This window comes from Cannabis sativa, chromosome 8 (assembly GCF_029168945.1).
Source record: "Cannabis sativa cultivar Pink pepper isolate KNU-18-1 chromosome 8, ASM2916894v1, whole genome shotgun sequence".
Classification (NCBI taxonomy): domain Eukaryota; kingdom Viridiplantae; phylum Streptophyta; class Magnoliopsida; order Rosales; family Cannabaceae; genus Cannabis; species Cannabis sativa.
The window spans coordinates 43,977,198-43,999,772 of record NC_083608.1 but is presented as its reverse complement, the minus strand read 5'-3'; the positions used below and the strand labels follow the sequence as shown (position 1 = coordinate 43,999,772).

The 22,575-nt window shown below is 36.5% G+C and overlaps 1 protein-coding gene across 1 annotated transcript; it reads left to right on the top strand.

Annotated features, from left to right (window-relative positions):
- The first annotated feature begins 53 nt into the window (after nt 1–53).
- Nucleotides 54–22,575, top strand: LOC115701533 (auxin transport protein BIG). Its single transcript, XM_030629349.2, has 14 exons — nt 54–469; nt 817–923; nt 1,397–1,559; nt 1,677–7,729; nt 10,570–11,187; nt 11,301–11,481; nt 11,986–12,220; nt 12,303–16,832; nt 16,961–17,183; nt 17,440–17,841; nt 18,747–18,890; nt 19,316–20,335; nt 20,785–21,288; nt 21,558–22,575. Exons 1-14 carry the CDS (start codon nt 202–204, stop codon nt 22,377–22,379), a joined length of 15,270 nt encoding a protein of 5,089 aa, XP_030485209.2. The 5' UTR covers nt 54–201; the 3' UTR covers nt 22,380–22,575.

Genomic DNA, 22,575 nt, shown 5'->3' with positions numbered 1-22,575 from the left:
CGCCTTAAAAATAAAAAAAATAATAAATAAAGAAAGAAAGAAAGAAAAAAAGACTATTCTAGCAAAAAAAAAAAAAAAAAATTGTATTAACCTGCTTAAGACTAAACCCGCACAACTCAACCCAACCATCTTTCTTTCTATTTTTCTATGTCTTCTTTTTCTCCGCACTGTTAATAATCGAATTCTCACAGCTCCGTCGCTATGGCGGAGGCCTTGATTAAGCTTGTCGATTCTCTCTCGTTCGGCAAAAACGACAAGTCCTTCTCGTCCATCGATCTACTTCACAAGCTTCGTTCCGAAGATGACTCGATCAGACCAGGCCTTGAAAAGCTCTTTCTGATTCTCAAATGCGGTGTCGACGCCGCCGGAGACGAAGCTAAGCTAGGGTTTCAATCTTGGAACGAGTCTCAGATTCAAGAAGTTTGTGCTCTAGCGTCTGCGATCGCTTTTGCTTCTCGATCTCTTTCCGGTACTTTTTCTTCGTTTTCTTTACTCTGTCAAGAACTGATTCCGAATGTTTACTTTCCTTGATTACGAAACAGAATTCGAACAGTTTTTTTTTATTTTCGAAACTCTTGAGCTATTTCTAAAGCTGCGACTTCCGAGTTTAGAAGTACTTAGTTACTAGTTCAGTTTTTTTTTTGCTGGAAAGTTACTTGTTTAGTTAGTGTGTGAAGTATTAATACTACTGTTCTCTTGATCTTTTTATATATATATTTTTTCATTGTTGAAAATTAACTGCTATGATTGTGAAATTCAAAATGGGCGGTGATGGAATTGTACACTTACTACATTTGAATGTCATTTTGTGAATAGTGGAGCAAGTGGAACCAGTTGTTCTCGCGATTGTACAGACATCAGTGGAACTAGCTGTTTGCTATTTGGAAAGATCAGAATTCAGCAGTGATGATTTAAGTATTCAGGTTTGTGACTTCCAAAGCACCTTTTTATTCTTCAAATTGCATGTCTGTACACTTTGAAATGGAAGATTGTTAGAAGTGCGTCTTTTTCTTTAGTTTATTATTTTTTATTATTTTCCCAATGAATAATGAATGTTTGATTGTGCTCTGTCTACACTGGGCAAGAGGCTTTGTTCGTGGTCATGTTTGTATAAATTTTTTATTGGATGTGTTGAAATAGCTCAACTCTTAAGCTGGCCATAAATCATGCTGAAACGAGACAAAGCCAGAGTCTCTGACTCAAAGTAGAACTGTATAACCTATAGCCACCCTTCATCATCTCTGTGGTTTTTTTTTTTTTTTTTAATTATTATTATTATTATTATTATTCATGGTTAAGTGGTGATAAGGAGGTCATAAATCATCGTTTTGTTTAGTTGTTGTGCCATTATATATTTTGCTGTCGTAGGTGGTCTAATAGTTATTTGCTATTTCAGAATCATATGGTACAGCTTTTAGAAACAGCATTGGTTGATGGAGCAAATAAAGTACCTGAGGCAGTGCAACCTTTATCTGCAACTAGCCTCTTAGAGTTGCCGGTGGTTGCTAGTAATTCAAGTGGCATGGAGTTTGTTAACAGCATTGAGTGCAATCTTCAAGGTATTTTATTTTATTTTTTTTCTAAATTTTTTGGCTAATATATCGTTGCGGTGGATGCATGACTTTGTCTCGTTGTTGTTTTAACTAACAATATGTTTTTTCGTACTTTTGCCTCAGATAGAGCTATTTGTTCAAGGGAGGAGAAGGTGGTTGACCGGATTTTTTTGACATTAGCATCTGAGTGTATACAAGCTGATAGACAGACTACTGCTCTAACTGAACCTGTTCTCCCTCAAGATCTAAAAAAAATGGTTTTTCTGTCTCAACATTGGGCTGTTTCTCATGTGGAGTGCATTCAAAAGTTGATTTTGGTCTGCAAAGAACTGATTGTTCTCCCTGATATGTTTGATGAGAAGATGGCTGGTACAAACTTCCGCAAGAGATTAATGCTCAGTTTGAGGATTTTAAAGCTACTAGGAAGTTTTGCAAAGGACATTCCCTTCATTGAATACGATGTCTCATTGGTCCAGGCTGTTGCTTCTATTGCTGATACATTGCCTTACTTATTTAGACCTGGATTTGAATTCATTAGTAACAATGCTGCCGTGGAGGGTAGCTTTGAAAGTCTTGCTCTGTCGCTATTGGAAGAATTTCTTGATCTTTCCCGGGTTATATTTTGCAACAGTTATGTTTTTCTGAATATTCAAGCTTGCATAATTGCCTCTATATTGGACAATTTAGACTCTTCAGTTTGGAGATATAACAAGTTGGCTGCCAACCTGAAGCCCCCACTAGTGTATTTTCCTCGAATTGTTATTTACATATTGAAGCTCATTCATGACCTCAAAAGACAAACTAACCGAACTCTTAGCTGGAAGGAGTTGGACATAGAGATTATTGGCAAAAATGTTGATTTGCCGACTGATTTGCCTTCTTGCCATGTTCATAAGGAGAAAGTTACTTTGCTTAAGAGGTACACATTTGAACAATTATTGGAGATGATTTTCCCTTCCTCTAGTCAGTGGCTGGAAAATCTGATGCATGCTATCTTTTTCCTTCACTCTGAAGGTATGAAATTAAAGCCAAAAGTGGAGCGATCGTACTCTATTAATGCAAAAACTAGTTGCAATTCTGAAGTTGAAAATGTTGTTTTCCATGAAGATGAGGCACTTTTTGGAGATCTTTTCTCTGAAAGTGGTCGCTCTGTAGGATCTGTAGATTGTAACGAACAACCACCTGCTGCTGCCAATTCCAGTTCCAGCCACTGTAACATGCCCATGGAAGCTGCTATTGAACTGTTAAGCTTTCTCAAAGTTGGCATCTTTTCTCTTGAATGGCATCCTTCTCTTTCTGAAGATGGCTGCATGAAAATGAGGGAAAATCATGTTGATATATTGCTCTCTTTAGTCCTATCTCAGGGGTATTGTTCCGATGATAGGATTTCTGATAGCTGTTATCCTTTACATGAAGAGAAAAAGATTGGTCGTGTGCAAGAAATTTGCTTCGAAGTCTTGCAAGATCTTCTTACACGACATGCTTTGTCCGATTCACTTGAAGAGTACCTTGTTGAGAAAGTCTTGAGCATTGAGAATGACATGTTTGTTTACAATGACCAGACCCTTACTTTGCTAGCTCACTCTCTTTTCTGTAGAGTGGGCGCGGCTGGTAGCAAATTGAGAGCCCTGATTTTCAGAGAATATGTGCGTTTTATTGTTGAGAAGGCAAAATCTATTTGTTTAAAATGTCCTAGCTTGAAGGATGTTCTTGGTACTCTTCCGTCTTTGTATCATATAGAGATTCTACTCATGGCGTTCCACTTATCTTCATCGGAAGAAAAGGCATCACTAGCAAACTTAATAGTTTCTTCCCTCATAACAATTGATGCTCCAACAGAAAGTTTTGACAGCATGCAGTTATCATGCTGGGCTTTACTGGTTTCAAGGTTGGTTTTAGTTCTCCGTCATATGATATTGTATCCGCGTACCTGTCCTCCATCTTTGCTTCTACATCTTCGCTCTAAGATAAGGGAGTCCCCTCATTCATGTGCGCGTCAGCCTAATTATGTTAATGATCATATGTCATCTTGGGCTTCAATTGCTGTAAAGAGTGTAATGGGTGCTTGGTTTGAGGAAGAATCTATCATCGGTAGCTTGATAAGTCAACTGGTTGATGTTTCAGCCCTTAACACTTCAGTTTCTAAAGATGATGCGGCGATTGGTTTCTTATCCTTGAATTGGAATGAGATTTTGTCCACCACTTCAAGGATTTTGGGGTTCTGGAAAGGTAGCCAGGCTACAGTGGTAGAGGATTTAATTGTTGAAAGATACATGTTCTTGCTTTGTTGGGATTTTTGTGCTGTCGATTTTGCATCTGACCAAGTGCTGTCTTTGAAGAATGACCCACAGATTCCTGACAGTTCTGACACAGAATATTTGTTTTTCTTCAGCCGCTCAATTCTAGGCCATTGGGATGTGCTCGACAAGTGTCCTAATTTTTCTGAAGTTGTACTTCACTTACTTCAGCACTTGAATGCTGAACATTTATCTGAAGATATTGGGGAATCAGGCTGGGATTTCTTGAGAAATGGGATGTCACTTTCATTGGTACTGTTCTTGCTAAATGATGGCATTCGGAGACATGGAATGAAGAATATAGTTTCTGGGGATAATGAGCATAAACCTCTTGCTGAGCACTTGATTTCTTCCATGATGGAAGGTGGCCAAGTTGAAATTCTGGTAAAGCTGCTGTCATCTTTATTGAAAAGATATGTATGCATTCTTCAGAAATCTTTTCTAGCTACATTTGATATTAGTGAGAAAGGTGATGGTAGCTTTTCACATTTGCTGCTCCTAAAGCATACTGGATTTGAGAAAGGCCTTCTAGATGGGATTGAGAAAATTCACACTAGCTCTGCCCAATTCGAGTCTGTTTTTGACCTCTTACCTAAGTTGGATGCTGTTGTTGACCAAAGAGCTACCACAGTTTGTAATCTCTCCTGGGAATCTATATTGCATGGCTTACCATTTAATCTTCAAGTTCCTAGCAGTATCCTTCTATCCTGCCTTCTTAGAATAAGAGGGATTATTTCTGTTTTAGAAGGAATTCTCAAAACAGAAGATATGAAAGGAAGTGGCTGTTTTGGGACTGAGGTACTTTGTGAGATCCTTGATAGTGTGATGAAAATCAAGTACGACAAGATTTTTGAAAGCATTCATGACAAGTGTGATGCTATTTATCATAGTTTGGTTGTTGGGATGGGAGAATCGGACTATTCCAATTTATTTTTATTGGCTCACATGGAGGGATTTTTAAGAGACATAACTGTGAGGGGAGTAAGTGACAGTAATATATGTGAGTGCATTATTACCAAGGCTATTGATACCATGGATAGCCTCAGGAAAGATCCTACAAAGTTTAGTGTTTTCAAATTTTACCTTGGTGTAGAAGATGTTTCGGAGAAGTTGAAAGAGCTCTTTGAGTTTCAACGTGGTGATTTATTGGTCCTGCTTAATTCTCTGGATAATTGTTTCTCTGAATCAGTTAATGTGAAGGTTCTCAACTTCTTCCTTGATTTGTTAGCTGGAGAGTTATGTCCTGATCTCAAACTGAAGATACAAAATAAATTCCTCAGCATGGATATGACTTGCCTGTCTAGTTGGTTGGAGAACAGGCTACTGGGTTGTGTAACAGAATCTTCAGCTGGAGTCAGCAGTGGCAAAGGATGTTCTATTCCTGTCAGAGAATCGACCATGAGTTTTATTTTATCCCTTGTATCCTCACCTGAACCGCAATCAAGAGAACTGCAGTCTCACATTTTCAAAGTTGTGCTGGGTTCTCTCCATCGTGCTTTTTTGCATTTTGATATTCATGTATCCAAGTCTTTTTTCCAATTTACTGTACAACTGTCTAAAGGGGAAAACTCGATGAAATCGCTTTTAAAGAGGACTGTGATGCTGATGGAGAAGCTAGTTGGTGATGAGCGTCTTCTACCAGGGCTAAAGTTCCTTTTTGGTTTTCTCGAAACTGTTCTGAGTGACTGTGGTTCTAGCAGGATTTCCCCAGAAAGGTGTTCAGGGAAGTCTTTATCTAGTAATACTCTTGCTGTTGGACCTATTGCTTCTAAGGAAGTAGGCTCAAGGAAGAACTCTGAAACACTGGTTCTATCTGCTGATCAAGGAGGATCCACAGCTCTTGAATGTGATGGAACTTCTGTAGATGAGGATGAAGATGATGGAACTTCTGATGGTGAGGTGGCCAGCTTGGATAAGGATGAAGAGGAGGATGGTAACAGTGAAAAATCTCTTGCTTCTAAAGTCTGCACATTTACATCCAGTGGTAGCAATTTTATGGAACAACATTGGTACTTCTGTTATACATGTGATTTGACTGTGTCGAAAGGTTGTTGCTCTGTGTGTGCAAAAGTTTGTCATCGTGGTCACCGTGTTGTCTATTCTCGCTCAAGTCGTTTCTTTTGTGATTGTGGAGCTGGGGGTGTTAGAGGGAGCAATTGTCAATGCTTAAAGCCACGTAAATTTACTGGAATCAGCAATGCACCAGTTCGTAATGCAAGTACTTTTCAGTCATTTTTACCATTCCCAGATGATGGAGACCAGCTGCCAGAAAGTGACTCAGATCTTGACGAGGACACCAATACAGATATAGATAATCCAACAAGGTTGTACATCCAAAGAGAGCTTCAAGATGGTATCCCATTGTTGCTTGATGAACTTGATTTTGAAGGTCGGATTCTTGAGCTTTGCTCTTTGTTGTTGCCTTCTATAACAAGTAAGAGGGACTCAAATCTGTCCAAAGATAATAAAGTCATTCTTGGTAAAGACAAGCAGCTTTCATTTGGTGTTGATCTCTTGCAATTGAAGAAGGCCTACAAAAGTGGATCACTGGATTTGAAGATAAAGGCAGACTATTCAAATGCCAAGGAACTTAAATCACATTTAGCTAGTGGGTCTCTTGTTAAATCTTTGCTGAGTGTCAGTACTCGAGGGCGACTTGCTGTTGGAGAAGGTGACAAAGTTGCTATATTTGATGTTGGCCAGTTAATTGGACAAGCGACCATTGCTCCTGTGACAGCAGACAAAACCAATGTCAAGCCTCTATCGAAGAATGTTGTTCGCTTTGAAATTGTGCATCTTACTTTTAATTCCGTGATAGAAAATTACCTTGCTGTAGCAGGCTATGAAGACTGCCAAGTGCTCACATTGAATCCCCGTGGTGAGGTTACTGATCGTCTTGCCATTGAGCTTGCACTGCAAGGAGCGTATATTAGACGAGTAGACTGGGTTCCAGGTTCCCAAGTTCAGTTGATGGTGGTCACAAACAAGTTTGTCAAAATATATGATCTATCCCAAGATAACATCAGTCCTGTGCACTACTTCACCTTACCAGATGACATGATTGTTGATGCAACACTTTTCGTGGCTCAGAGAAGGATGTTCCTGTTTGTTCTTTCAGAACAGGGAAGTTTATTCAGGCTAGAATTGTCAGTGGAAGGTAGTGTTGGGGCTACACCATTGACAGAGAAAATTCAAATACAGGGCAGAGATATACAAGCAAGGGGCTCTTCTTTGTACTTCTCAACAACTTATAAGTTACTCTTTGTGTCCTATCAAGATGGAACTACTCTGATAGGTAGGCTAAGCCCTGATGCCACATCTCTAAATGAGACATCTACTGTTTTCGAGGAAGAACAAGATGGGAAATTGCGCCCTGCCGGCCTGCACCGTTGGAAAGAGCTGCTGGCTGGTAGTGGGTTTTTTGTTTGCTACTCTAGTGCAAAATCAAATTCTGCACTTGCTGTATCCATTGAAGCAAATGAATTATTTGCTCAGAACATGCGGCATGCAGTAGGTTCTACCTCGCCTTTAGTTGGTGTAACTGCTTACAAGCCTTTATCTAAAGATAAAATCCATTGTCTTGTCTTACATGATGATGGTAGTCTTCAGATATACTCACATGTTCCAGTTGGAGTTGATGCTGCTGCTAATTTAACTGCAGAGAAGGTTAAAAAATTGGGTTCTGGTATTCTTAGCAATAAGGCTTATGCTGGTGTGAACCCTGAATTCCCTCTGGACTTCTTTGAGAAGACAGTTTGTATTACTGCAGACGTGAAATTTAGTGGTGATGCAATTAGAAATGGTGATTCTGAAGGGGCAAAACAGAGCTTGGCATCTGAAGATGGCTACTTGGAAAGCCCCACCCCAGCAGGATTTAAGGTATTTTTCTTGAACTCTATTTACCAGTTCTTCATTGGCTCTTCCTGTTAAACTGGAAGTTCTTGTTGTTGCTGTGTCATTTGTTTATTATAATGTGTACATGCTGTACCATTGATTAAAAGTACTAAAATTAATTTGTTTAAATTTTTTTATGAAAAATCTTTTTTATTAGTTTCAATTTCTGTGATAAAATTTATTGGAAAAAAATAATAAGTTAGTATTTAACAAAATAAAGTACTAATGTACCTAAGTTTTACACAAGAAAAAACATTAAAAGAGCTATGAAAAATGATAATAAAAGAAACATATTTGTATATTTCTTATGAGATAATTTATAATGGATAAGAAGTTATATAGTAACTATACAGTTTTTATTATACTAGTTGAATGCACGTATTAATATATTTTGTTTATTAACTACATTAATATATTTAACTTTGTGCAAATAATTTATAAAAATTAAAATATAACTAAATTTTGAAAGTAAAATGAGAACATATATATTTTGGTACATATAAGTTTGGAGATACATTAGTCTCTTTATTGATGCCTTTATAAATTATTTTAGGTGTAAATGAAACTTACTTAAAACTTATTTATATTGTATTTAAGAATGTTTCACTATTTTTTTTTTACTTTCAGTCACAAAAATCACAACTTGTTGTCACTAAATGTGATTTTAGCTATAACACTTGTTGTAACTAAAATTAAATTAGAGACAATTTGTATCTAAATACTACATTCTAGTGATAAATAATTTTTGTTGTGACTAAAAGTAATATTTAGTAACAAAAAATCTATGTTGTGAGTCTTGTGGCTTATAAGTTATCATTAAAGTTCGTATTTTTTGTAGTGGTGGTTTATTTTATTATAATAATTTTAAATATAATATAATATTTAGGTAAATATTAATAATATAAAATAATGTAAAATCTTAATAAATAAATAAATTAGCTATGCTCATTAATTATTTATTTTACATTTTTTTAATTCAAACTTTGTCTTTTAATTATTTTCAGAAGAAAATTTAGAATAATGGAAAGTGATATTAAACAAGAGTATGTTTATAGAGTTCACCGAAAAAAAAAATTGTATTAGTGTGTAAATATATATATTAGGAAAATTTGAGTTTTTATGCTTTATTTTTCTATCTAATTAAAAAATCATTCATTTTTATATTATATGAGCTAGAGTTGTTCCATCGGCTAAAAAAGCAATTAAGAAAAAAAAAATTCAGCAAAAAAAAGATAAAAAAATGTTAAGTTTGACTTAAGTATTTTATATATAAATATATTTTTGATATAGTGTAAAAATATATATTTTTTGATTTTTTTTAATTAAGTATAGAAATTCAAATTTCTTTTTTATTATTCACTTTTGGATCAAAATCTAATAGTTTTATATTTTTAAATTAATATTTATAGTTAAATTTGTTTGGTAACTATTATTGAAAAATGTTCTATATATATTTATAATTATCTATATATATGCATGTGGGTGCACTCTTAATGAGTATTTTTAAAAAAAATTGAGTTTTTATGCTTAATTTTTTATTTAATTAATTATTATTATTATTTTTACAAGGTTATTTTATTGGCTGAAAGAAATAATTAAAAAAATTATTTGGCAAAAAAATAAGATAAAAAAGAGTTGAGTTTGACTTAGATATATTTATATAAACATATTTTTAATGTAGTGCAAAAAGAGAGTTTTTCAATTTTTTTTTAATTAAGTAGCTATATTAAACATAGAAATTCAAATTTTTATTTTATTATTCATCATTAGATCAGAATGTAATGATTTAATATTTTTTTTTGCAAATGATTTCAATGGGTTAATACCTGTTGAGAAGTGATTCATATATAAAATTTCATTGCACATTACAATCATCAATCAAAATAATACTCCAAAGTTTCGACAATTTCAGATACAGTAATTTTTGTTTTCTTATAGAGAAGGTTCAAAAAAAAAAAAGTAAATGATCATTTAGTAAAAGTAAATTTTAGAAGCACCAGTTGTTGAATTATTTACTTTTAATCAAATAATTAATGTTACTAAACGTAGAAAAAGAATTGTTACAATATATTATTGATAAAATAATTTGAATGACATTTATTTTTAATATCTTAAAAAGCTACTAATGTATTGTTTTCTCAAAAAAAAAAATTAGAAAAAGAATTGTTACAATATATCATTGATCAAGATAAAATAATTTAAATAACACTTACTTTTTATTATCTTAAAAAGCTAGTAATGTATTGTTTTCTTAAAAAATATATTAATTGAGTTTCCATAAAAAAAGGTTCACATTATCTTAAAAAGCCACTAATCCAATCAATTAGTCAATTGAGTTTCCATAAAATAAAAGATAAAAAAAAATCAGATAAGACAAAATAAGTTAACGAAACTTAAAACACCAAACTTATACTTTTATATTATTATTATTATGTATAGATTTATTTTTACATATTTATTCTTAGGTAAAATCATTAAAATATTGTATTTTAATTTTTTAGTTACACTTGTCAAATAAAACATTACTACTATTATTAATTTGAAATATAATACAAGGAGTAATATATTATTGAGATTCAGTTCCACATAAAATTACAATAAAGAAAGGCCATAGTAGTGATATTACTTCTTGAATTGATTGTGTTTCTTGCTTTTTTTTGTCAGAAATTCAATTTCACTTACCTACTACCATGTATATTGCTTCTAGACTTTCATCGCTTACTCATTGTTCGCTCACTGTAATTGTCAACAGTTTATCTAATTTTTGCACTTCTGTTTGAATGTTTGTCTGCTTCTAGTAATTTAATTTTCATAACTGTCTGCAGATATCCGTCTTCAATTCAAACCCTGATGTTGTCATGGTTGGTTTTCGTTTGCATGTGGGTAATACATCAGCAAATCATATTCCTTCTGAAATAAATATTTTTCAGAGGGTTATTAAGTTGGACGAGGGGATGCGATCTTGGTATGACATACCGTTTACAGTTGCTGAATCACTCCTTGCCGATGAAGAGTTTACAATCTCTTTTGGACCAACTTTCAATGGTTCTGCACTACCCAGAATTGACTCTCTTGAAGTTTATGGTAGGGCTAAGGATGAATTTGGTTGGAAAGAGAAAATGGATGCTGTACTGGACATGGAAGCTCGTGCATTGGGTTGTAATTCCTTGCTTGCGGGAGCTAGTAGAAAAAGACGGTCTTTGCAGTCTGCTCCTGTTCAGGAGCAAGTCATTGCAGATGGTCTCAAGCTTCTTTCAAATCTTTATTCATTCTGTCGGTCTCAAGGATGCTCAAAGGTTGAGGAAGCACAAACGGAACTAAGCGAACTTAAGTGCAGGAAGTTACTAGAGAAGATATTTGAAAGTGATCGGGAACCCTTGTTGCAGGCTGCTGCTTGCCGTGTGTTGCAGGCTGTGTTTCCCAAAAAAGAAATATATTACCAAGTAATTTCAGAATGCATGGTTTTGTATAATATTTGTGTTTTAATGTACTTATTTGATAATCTGTTCACAAACTTGGACATTGTTTCATCATTAATTAGGAATTCCTTACACAGGTTAAGGATACCATGCGGCTTCTAGGAGTGGTGAAATCAACCTCTGTACTCTCTTCTAGGCTTGGTGCTGGTGGTATTGCTGGAGCATGTCTAATAGAAGAATTTACAGCCCAGATGCGTGCAGTCTCTAAGATTGCATTGCACCGTCGATCAAACTTGGCTACTTTTCTTGAGGCAAATGGTAGTTGCATTTTTCCTGATGTCATATGTTTATTTGAATTTAAAAATTTTAAGGCACTTTCAATCGACATTAGCAAACCATGATTATTGAAGCATGAAATTTTTGGCTCTACAAAGGTGAAATTGTTGAATATTTATATTTATATATAATTAATCAAAGCTGCTTTGTATTAAATTAGAATATTATTTATTTATCTACTAGTTTCTGTGCCCAATTTTAAGATTTCTTAACATGTCTAACAAAATGCTAAGGTGTTGGAGTGGGCTTATCTTATGGTAGTTTTAATTGGATTTTATGCTTTCTGCTAGCGTGGCCTTTGTATAGGTCTTTTAGGGTAAAATATTATCTAATGTCAAGGCTATTCTTTTTCTTTCTTCTATTGCTTCTTTCTGTTTAAAATTGTGCTACCACTATTCAATCACATCCCTTTTTTTTTTGTGAATGATTTGTTTACTGTTTTTCATTGTGTTCTATTGTCTGAAATGTTTGCCGTTGTTCATGAAGGTTCTGAAGTGGTTGATGGCCTTATGCAAGTTCTTTGGGGAATATTAGACTTTGAGCAACCTGACACACAAACTATGAATAACATAGTTGTATCATCAGTTGAGCTTATTTATTGTTATGCGGAGTGTCTCGCATTACATGGAAAGGATCCAGGAGCGCACACAGTTGCACCTGCTGTTGTTTTATTCAAGAAGCTTCTATTTTCCCCTAATGAAGCTGTTCAGACTTCAAGCAGGTAACTTAAAGTTTTTAATCGGTATCATGATCTTAAGAGTTAAATTGTAAGATCTTCACCTAAACCTTACTTTCTTTGTCAGCTTGGCTATATCTTCGAGGTTGCTTCAGGTTCCATTTCCAAAACAAACCATGTTGGCCACAGATGATGCCATGGAAAATGCAGTATCTTCTAGTATGTCTGTCGATGCAACTCCTGGAAATCCCCAAGTAATGAATGAAGAAGATTCTATCAATTCATCAGTACAGTACTGCTGCGATGGTTGCTCCACAGTACCTATACTTCGAAGGCGATGGCATTGTACCATTTGTCCAGATTTTGATCTATGTGAGGCATGCTATGAAGTACTAGGTGCAGACAGGCTTCCTCCACCACATTCTAGAGATCATCCTATGACAGCAATTCCAATCGAAGTGGAATCATTAGGAGCAGATGGGAATGAGTTCCACTTTACACCTGATGACACCAGTGATCAAAGTATGTTGCCAGTCCCAGCAGGTTCCAGCATCCAAATTTCTGCTCCCTCAATTCATGTTCTAGAACCTAATGAATCTGGAGAATTTTCAGCTTCCGTGAATGATATTGTTTCAATTTCTGCTTCAAAACGTGCTGTGAATACCTTGCTTTTGTCTGAACTTCTAGAGCAGTTAAAAGGATGGATGCAATCAACTTCCGGGGTCCGGGCAATCCCAATTATGCAGCTTTTCTACAGATTGTCATCAGCTGTGGGTGGGCCTTTCATAGATGTCTCTAAGCCTGAAAGCTTGGACTTAGAGAAACTAATCAAATGGTTTTTGGTTGAGATTAATCTTAGCCAACCCTTTAATGCCAAAACACGTTCTACATTTGGGGAAGTTGCAATTCTAGTATTCATGTTTTTCACCCTCATGCTCCGTAACTGGCACCAACCTGGCACTGATGGATCCACTTCAAAATCTGTCGGGACTACAGACGCACATGATAAAAATGTAAACAATGTTACGGCCTCAACTTCCTCTGATGATCAAGAAAAGAATGACTTTGCATCTCAATTGCTCCGAGCTTGCAATTCTCTTAGGCAGCAATCTTTTGTCAATTATCTATTGGATATCCTGCAACAGCTGATGCAAGTTTTCAAGTCCCCAGCTGCTAGTCATGAAAGTGGGAATCTTGGTTCTGGTTGTGGAGCTCTACTAACAGTTCGAAGGGATTTGCCAGCTGGAAACTTTTCTCCATTCTTTTCAGACTCATATGCCAAAGCTCATCGGATGGATATTTTCGTGGACTATCATAGACTACTGTTGGAGAATACTTTTAGGCTCATCTATACCTTGGTTCGACCAGAAAAGCAAGATAAAACTGGGGATAAAGAGAAGGTTTTCAAGATTTCTCCTGGAAAGGATCTGAAACTTGAAGGATATCAGGATGTTCTTTGCAGTTACATAAATAATACAAACACTAATTTTGTCAGAAGATATGCAAGGAGGCTTTTCCTGCATCTTTGTGGAAGCAAAACTCACTATTACAGTGTTAGAGACTCTTGGCAATTTTCAAGTGAAATGAAGAAACTTTTCAAACATGTAAACAAATCTGGTGGTTTCCATAATACTGTACCATATGAGAGAAGTGTTAAGATAGTGAAGTCCCTAACCACTATGGCTGAAGTAGCTGCTGCACGGCCTCGAAACTGGCAGAAATATTGTTTGAGGCATGGAGATGTTTTGCCCTTCTTAATGAATGGAGTATTCTACATTGGAGAAGAATCTGTTGTTCAGACTCTGAAGCTCTTAAATCTGGCCTTCTATACAGGGAAAGATATTGGCAACTCTTTACAGAAAATTGAAGCTACTGATACTGGAATCAGTTCAAACAAATCAAGTACACAATCTATGGATCAAAAAAAGAAGAAGAAAGGCGAAGATGGAATAGAATCTGGTTCAGAAAAGTCATGTTTGGACATGGAGTCTGCTGTTGAAATCTTCACTGACAAGGATGGAGATGTCTTGATGCAATTTATCGATTACTTTCTACTGGAATGGAATTCAAGCTCTGTCCGTTCAGAAGCCAAGTCAGTTCTTTATGGTGTTTGGCATCATGCGAAGCAGTCAGTCAGGGAAGCCATGCTGGTGGCCCTATTGCAGAAAGTAAAATGTCTTCCTATGTATGGTCAGAACATTGTTGAGTATACTGAACTTGTCACATGGCTTTTGGGAAAAGTTCCTGATATCAGTTTAAAGCAACAAAATACTGAACTTGTGGACCGTTGTTTAACCTCTGATGTTATCAGGTTTATCTTTGAGACACTTCATTCCCAGAATGAGCTTTTAGCAAATCATCCAAATTCCCGGATATACAATACTTTGAGTGGACTAGTTGAATTTGATGGCTACTATCTTGAAAGTGAGCCTTGTGTTGCTTGTAGCTCTCCTGAGGTACCCTACAGTAGGATGAAACTAGAAAGTCTGAAATCTGAAACAAAATTCACTGACAACCGCATCATTGTCAAATGCACCGGTAGTTATACCATCCAAACTGTGACAATGAATGTACATGATGCCAGAAAGTCTAAATCAGTGAAAGTTTTGAATTTGTATTACAATAATCGACCTGTGGCTGACTTGTCAGAGCTGAAGAACAATTGGTCTTTATGGAAGCGTGCCAAGAGTTGCCATCTTGCTTTTAATCAAACTGAACTAAAAGTAGACTTTCCTATTCCTATAACAGCTTGTAACTTCATGATTGAACTGGATTCCTTCTACGAGAATCTTCAGGCTTTATCTCTTGAACCACTGCAGTGCCCTCGTTGCAGTCGGCCGGTCACCGATAAGCATGGTATCTGCGGCAACTGCCATGAGAATGCATATCAATGCAGGCAATGTCGCAACATCAATTACGAAAACCTCGACTCTTTCCTATGCAATGAATGTGGATACTGTAAGTATGGTAGGTTTGAGTTCAATTTCATGGCAAAACCAAGTTTTAGCTTTGATAATATGGAGAATGATGAAGATATGAAGAAAGGTTTGGCTGCAATAGAATCTGAATCTGAAAATGCTCATAGGAGATATCAACAACTTTTGGGCTTCAAGAAGCCCCTTCTCAAGATTGTGTCAAGCATTGGAGAGAGTGAAATTGACTCACAACAGAAGGACTCTGTTCAGCAAATGATGGTTTCATTGCCTGGACCTTCATGTAAGATAAATCGCAAAATAGCTCTTCTTGGTGTCTTATATGGTGAAAAGTGCAAAGCTGCTTTTGATTCTGTCAGCAAAAGTGTACAGACATTACAAGGGTTGCGTCGGGTTCTGATGAATTATTTGCACCAGAAGAACTCTGATAATGGAGTGGCTTCTTCAAGATTTGTAGTTTCCAGGTCTCCAAATAATTGCTATGGCTGTGCTAGTACATTTGTGACACAATGTCTTGAGATATTGCAGGTTTTGTCAAAGCATTCTAATTCAAAAAAACAACTCGTTGCAGCTGGGATCTTATCTGAGTTGTTTGAAAATAACATCCACCAAGGTCCTAAAACGGCTCGCATTCAAGCTAGGGCAGTTCTTTGTGCTTTCTCAGAGGGTGATGTAAATGCAGTGAGCGAGCTGAACAGTTTAATACAGAGGAAAGTCATGTACTGCCTCGAACACCATCGATCCATGGACATTGCTCTGGCCACACGTGAAGAACTATCTTTGCTTTCGGAAGTGTGTTCCTTGACTGATGAATGCTGGGAATCAAGATTGCGTGTTGTTTTTCAGCTTTTATTTTCCTCAATCAAATTGGGTGCCAAACATCCAGCCATATCTGAGCATGTTATTCTTCCTTGTCTAAGGATTATATCCCAGGCTTGCACTCCTCCAAAACCTGATGGTGCAGACAAGGAATCCATCATGGGAAAATCTAATTCAGTTTCACAGACTAAGGAGGAAAACACTCAAAATGTTTCTGGATCTTTGGCTGGGCTGAGCAGTGGAAGCAAGTCTGTTTCAGATTCCGAGAAAAACTGGGATGCTTCTCAGAAAACCCAGGATATTCAATTGTTGAGCTATACAGAGTGGGAGAAGGGAGCATCGTATCTTGATTTTGTTAGAAGGCAATACAAAGTGTCCCAGGCAGTCAAAGGTGGTGGTATCCAGAGGTCACGGCCTCAAAGGCAAGATTTCCTGGTTCTTAAATACGGCCTTAGGTGGAAGCGACGTGCTAGCAAGACCTCTAAAAGTGATTTGTCAGTGTTTGAGTTGGGTTCATGGGTTAGAGAACTTGTTCTAAGTGCTTGTTCCCAATCAATAAGGTCGGAGATGTGCATGTTGATAAGTTTGCTTGGAGCTCAAAGTTCATCAAGACGATTTCGGTTGCTCAACTTGCTTGTGTCTTTATTGCCAGCAACCCTTCCTGCTGGAGAAAGTGCTGCAGAGTATTTTGAATTGCTTTTTAAGATGATAGAGTCTGAAGATGCTCGTCTTTTCTTAACTGTACGAGGATGTCTACGTACAATTTGCAAACTAATCACCCAAGAAGTGCAAAATGTTGAATCTTTAGAAAGGAGCTTGCGCATCGACATTTCTCAAGGATTTATACTTCACAAACTAATAGAACTTCTTGGTAAATTTTTGGAGGTTCCTAAGATTAGATCCAGGTAAACTAGATATTTTAAACAGATTTTATGTTGGGGATTTTTTTTAGTATTATGTTATTTAATGTTTGATATTGGGTCATGAATAAACACGTATATCTTATGTGTATTTCTTTCAAAATTCATGCCAGATTCATGAAAGATGATTTGCTTTCTGAAGTTCTTGAGGCTCTTATCGTCATACGTGGCTTGATAGTACAGAAGACAAAGTTGATTAGTGATTGCAATCGGCTTTTGAAAGATCTATTGGATAGTCTTCTTCTTGAAAACAGTGAAAATAAAAGGCAATTTATCCGGGCCTGTATCTGTGGATTGCAAATTCATGGAGATGAGAGAAAAAAGAGAACTTGCCTGGTATGGCTGTTGTGTTATATTATTATGCTCTGTTAATGTTGCTTATGTCTGCCATTTGTATTGAGCTTCTTGAAATATATGTATAATATGGTCCTGTTTATTTTATGTTCTATTTGGTTTTTTTTCCTGAAATATGTTCTATTGGGTTTTGCAGACTCAAATTATGTTCTTGATTTTTTTTTCTTTGATAAGTATAGAAAGATGGACCTGATTTTGCTGCTGTGTTAATTTTGGCTTGTTTCAATTATATTTGCAGTTTATCCTAGAGCAGCTGTGCAATCTGATCTGCCCATCAAAACCAGAGCCTGTTTATCTGTTAGTTCTTAACAAGGCACATACTCAGGAAGAGTTTATCAGGGGATCAATGACAAAGAACCCTTATTCCAGTGCTGAGATTGGTCCATTGATGCGTGATGTGAAGAATAAAATTTGCCATCAGTTGGATCTGTTAGGCCTTATTGAAGATGATTATGGCATGGAGTTGCTCGTTGCGGGAAATATCATCTCTCTTGATTTGAGCGTAGCCCAAGTCTATGAGCAAGTCTGGAAGAAGTCAAATCAATCTTCAAACTCGCTGGCTAATTCAACCTTATTATCTTCTAATGCTGCTACATCAGGAAGAGATTGTCCACCCATGACTGTGACTTACCGGCTTCAGGTTTGTTAAAGCTACTTTAATTTTATTTTTTATTCCCATCTAATAATTTTATCAGTGTGAATATTAATTTAAACAAGGTAAGGTGTTATATTCTTTTGATTAAGTTGTATGTATATTTATAAATACACACATATATATATTAATATGTGTATCTTATATATGTAAAGAGAAATAAGTTATTGGGTATTTTTGCATAACAACCCATACGTTTTTCACTGTTTATACAATCTAGTCTCTGAATTTTTTTATTGCAATCAGTTGCTTGAGTCCTAAAAATAGTAGCTATTAATTCTTTATTGCTAATTTTTTTTACCAAATTTCTTTCCTTTTTTTTGATAGAAATGTTGAATTTTTTCCACTATGATGTCAAAAAATTTGAGTAGTGTATAATTTATAGGAAATACTAATTTTTCTCAAAGTAAGAAACAAAATTTTTATAAAAAAATAATCAGCAAGGGCTTATTTGATATGCTTTATAAAATAAAGGACTTGATTGCAAAAGGAAACTGTCAGGAACTAGATTATTAAACAGAAAAAAACTTTAAAGCGCTATTTATGCTGAAAAGCCTTAAGTATCATTTTTTTTTAAAACAATGAAGAAATATTGATCTCCCAATGGAATGATTTCATTGTTACTTCTGGGTCCTCTACTCACTGTAGGGTGCCTTGTAAACTTGATTTCCTTGTTTTACACTGTCCTTATAAAATGAAACTTAACATGTCTCTTCATAGAATGTTTGTATACCGTTATTATAATGAAGATGTGATATCTTTCTTTTACCTCCCTTAGAAATATCTATTGTTTCATGTAGAGTTTGTGCATACATTTAGCAGATACCTCATCAATTTTCTTCAAAACTATGTACTTATTTATTTAATTTTTTTGTTGGGTGTGTTGTTGGCAGGGATTAGACGGTGAGGCCACTGAGCCAATGATAAAAGAATTAGAAGAAGATCGTGAAGAGTCACAAGATCCAGAGGTTGAGTTTGCAATTGCTGGTGCCGTTCGAGAGTATAAGGGGTTAGAAATCATATTGGGCATGATCCAGGTTTGTGATTAATTAAATCGAATCTTTTGAGGTGTCTTTAATGTTTCACAGCTTCAAAGCTTGTTCAATATATATGGGCTTCTTTCTACAAATTTAGTTTTCTGGACTTGAATTTCGACTGCTATCGTTAGTCTGGGACAAAAAAATTAAATGCTGCAGGACTCTGGATTAATTTTTTAGTAAGGTATAAAATAATTGTAAATTTTAATGAGTTCGTTCGAGAAACCACTAGCTCTTACCATGTTCTAGATCGTGATATGACATATATTCTAATTTTTGTTTGTAATGTTTACTTATATTTTCAAAAAATTTGCAAGTTTAATTATTACTCCTGGGTTTCATTGATACTTGAACTGCAAACTCCTATGAATTCTCTCTCCAAAAAAAAAAAAATAGAGGTATCTGACATTGATTTCTGTGTGCAGCGTTTGATGGATGGTTTTAAATCCAACCAAGAACAGTTGGTGGCAGTTCTGAATCTTCTAATGCACTGCTGTAAAATAAGAGAGAACAGACGGGCATTGTTGAGGTTAGGAGGTTTAAGTTTGCTACTTGAAACAGCAAGGCGTGCTTTCTCTGTGGATGCTATTGAGCCAGCTGAAGGCATTCTTTTAATAGTTGAGAGCCTAACACTAGAAGCAAATGAAAGTGATAACATTAGCATCACTCAAAATGCTCTTACTGTTAGTAGTGAAGAAACAGGTGAACAGGCCAAGAAAATTGTTCTCATGTTCTTGGAGCGATTGTCTCATCCATTAGGCCTTAAGAAATCAAACAAACAGCAGAGAAATACTGAGATGGTAGCAAGAATTTTACCTTACTTGACATATGGTGAGCCAGCAGCAATGGAAGCACTTATTCAGCATTTTAGCCCCTATTTGCAAGACTGGAGCGAATTTGACAGGTTGCAAAAACAACATGAAGACAACCCCAAAGATGAAAGCATTGCTCAACAGGCTGCCAAGGAGAAGTTCACATTGGAAAATTTTGTTAGAGTTTCAGAGTCTCTTAAAACGAGTTCCTGTGGAGAGAGATTGAAAGACATTATCCTTGAGAGGGGGGTCACAGGAATTGCAGTTAGGCACCTGAGGGACATTTTTGCTGTTACTGGGCAAGCTGGCTTTAAATCCAGTGCTGAATGGGCTTTGGGTTTAAAACTGCCATCTGTTCCTTTAATATTGTCTATGTTGAGGGGTTTGTCTATGGGCCATTTGGCCACTCAAAAGTGCATTGATGAAGGAGGAATTTTACCCTTGCTCCATGCTCTTGAAAGTGTAAGTGGAGAAAATGAGATTGGGGCTAGGGCTGAAAACTTACTAGATACACTTTCTAATAAGGAGGGAAAAGGAGATGGTTTCTTAGAGGATAAGGTAAGGAGGTTGAGACATGCCACGAAGGATGAAATGAGGCGCTTAGCTTTGAAGAAGAGAGAACAGATGCTTGAGGTACTTACTGTTAGCTCATTGAAGATTCAGTCAATTTTGCCTTCTCAGTTTTGAGCATAATAAAGTAGGTTGTGTTTTAACTGTCTTCTCAGTGAACACAAATACTTTACAGGAGAATTTACTTGCATCTGCAACTAATTGTTTTTCAAGTATTGAAGGACTCGTCACTCCTTTGTGTCATCTCTGCTTGATTACATATGTAGAGTTTGTACCGATAAGATTTTAGGAAATGCATAAAAGGGGCTTTTATAGCATTTACTTTTTCATATGCATCTTTTGTTTAATTTTCATCTTTTGAGGGTTTCTTCTGTATTAAAGAGACACAAAGGAAAGAATCCATACATGTGCCAATTCTTATCATCAGGATTTTGCTTTTCTTGCCAACAGAAAGAAGTATAAACTAATTGATACTGAGAATCTCTGTTTCTTATGTTTTGTGATTTGTCCAGGTGCTTGGAATGCGTCAGGAGCTAGCTTCAGATGGTGGTGAGCGTATTGTAGTTACCCGCCCACTTCTTGAAGGATTGGAAGATGTAGAAGAGGAAGAGGGTGGATTGGCATGCATGGTGTGTCGTGAGGGCTACAGTTTGAGGCCTACTGATTTGTTAGGTGTTTATTCTTACAGTAAGCGGGTTAATCTAGGTGCTGGGACTTCTGGTAGTGCTCGCGGGGATTGTGTTTACACAACAGTCAGTTATTTCAATATAATTCATTTTCAGTGCCATCAAGAAGCTAAACGAGCAGATGCTGCCCTCAAGACTCCAAAGAAAGAATGGGAGGGAGCAACTCTCAGAAACAATGAGTCTCTTTGCAATTCTCTCTTTCCTGTAAGAGGTCCATCAGTTCCACTAGCACATTATATTCGATATATTGACCAGTACTGGGATAACCTCAATGCTCTTGGACGTGCCGATGGAAGCCGACTTCGGCTATTAACTTATGACATTGTTCTGGTAGGGGCTGCTATATCTCTGTTTCTTCTCACTTTCATTGAATGTGTTTTCATTTACTTTAGGAGCCTATTCTTAAGATGATCGTTCATACTCTAACCTCATGCTGTGCTGAAATCTAGTACCTTTCTTAACTGGCATGTAATATAGATGACTCACTGCACAATTATGATGATCACGAGTTTCCTAGACCTTAGTACTTGTAAATTTTTTGTGCTCTGGTTAACATGGTGATCCCCTATTAATCTCTTGCTATATGTTTTGTCTTGTAGATGCTAGCTCGTTTTGCAACAGGGGCATCATTCAGTGCAGAAAGTAGAGGTGGTGGAAGGGAGAGCAACTCTAGATTTCTTCCTTTCATGATCCAAATGGCCCGTCAACTTCTTGATCAGGGAAGCCATTCTCAGCGCCGCACCATGGCCAAGTCCGTATCAACATATTTAACATCATCTACCGTAGAATCCAGACCGTCCACCCCTGGATCACAATTACATTCTGGCAATGAGGAAACTGTCCAATTTATGATGGTTAATTCACTTCTGTCAGAGTCCTATGAATCATGGTTGCAACATCGCCCAGCATTTTTGCAGCGTGGCATCTACCATGCATATATGCAACACACTCACAGTCTTTCATCTGCTCGTGCTTCATCATCCGTTATCAAAATGGAGTCAACTACTAGTGGCAGCAAAAACCCCGCTTCTGAATCTGGAAATGCCGATGATCTCTTGGCCATTGTTCGTCCAATGCTTGTCTACACTGGTCTGATTGAGCAGCTGCAGCGTTTCTTTAAGGTTAAAAAACCGACAAATGTGGTATCAGCCAAAACAGAAGGAAGTTCTGCAGTAACAGAGAGTGACGATGACAGTGGAAGCTTGGAAGCTTGGGAGGTGGTGATGAAAGATAGACTGTTGAATGTAAGGGAGATGGTGGGGTTCTCTAAGGAGCTGCTGTCATGGTTAGACGAGATAAACTCTGCCTGCGATTTGCAGGAGGCTTTTGACATCATTGGAATGCTTGCCGATGTATTATGTGGCGGCTTTACCCAGTGTGAGGATTTTGTGCAGGCTGCGATTAACGCCAAGAAAAGTTAAGCCAATTGCTGAATTGGGAGCATAATTTGTCTTGTTGAATTTCTTGTTGGTTGCTGGAGAAATGTACATGACTTTACTTACGCAGATTTGTGTTAGATCCCCAATGAAAGATGGGGTTACAAACTACATGATGTATCAAATTTGAGTCTTCCATGAACGTATGCGGCTATTGGTAATCAATATAAATTTCCCATAA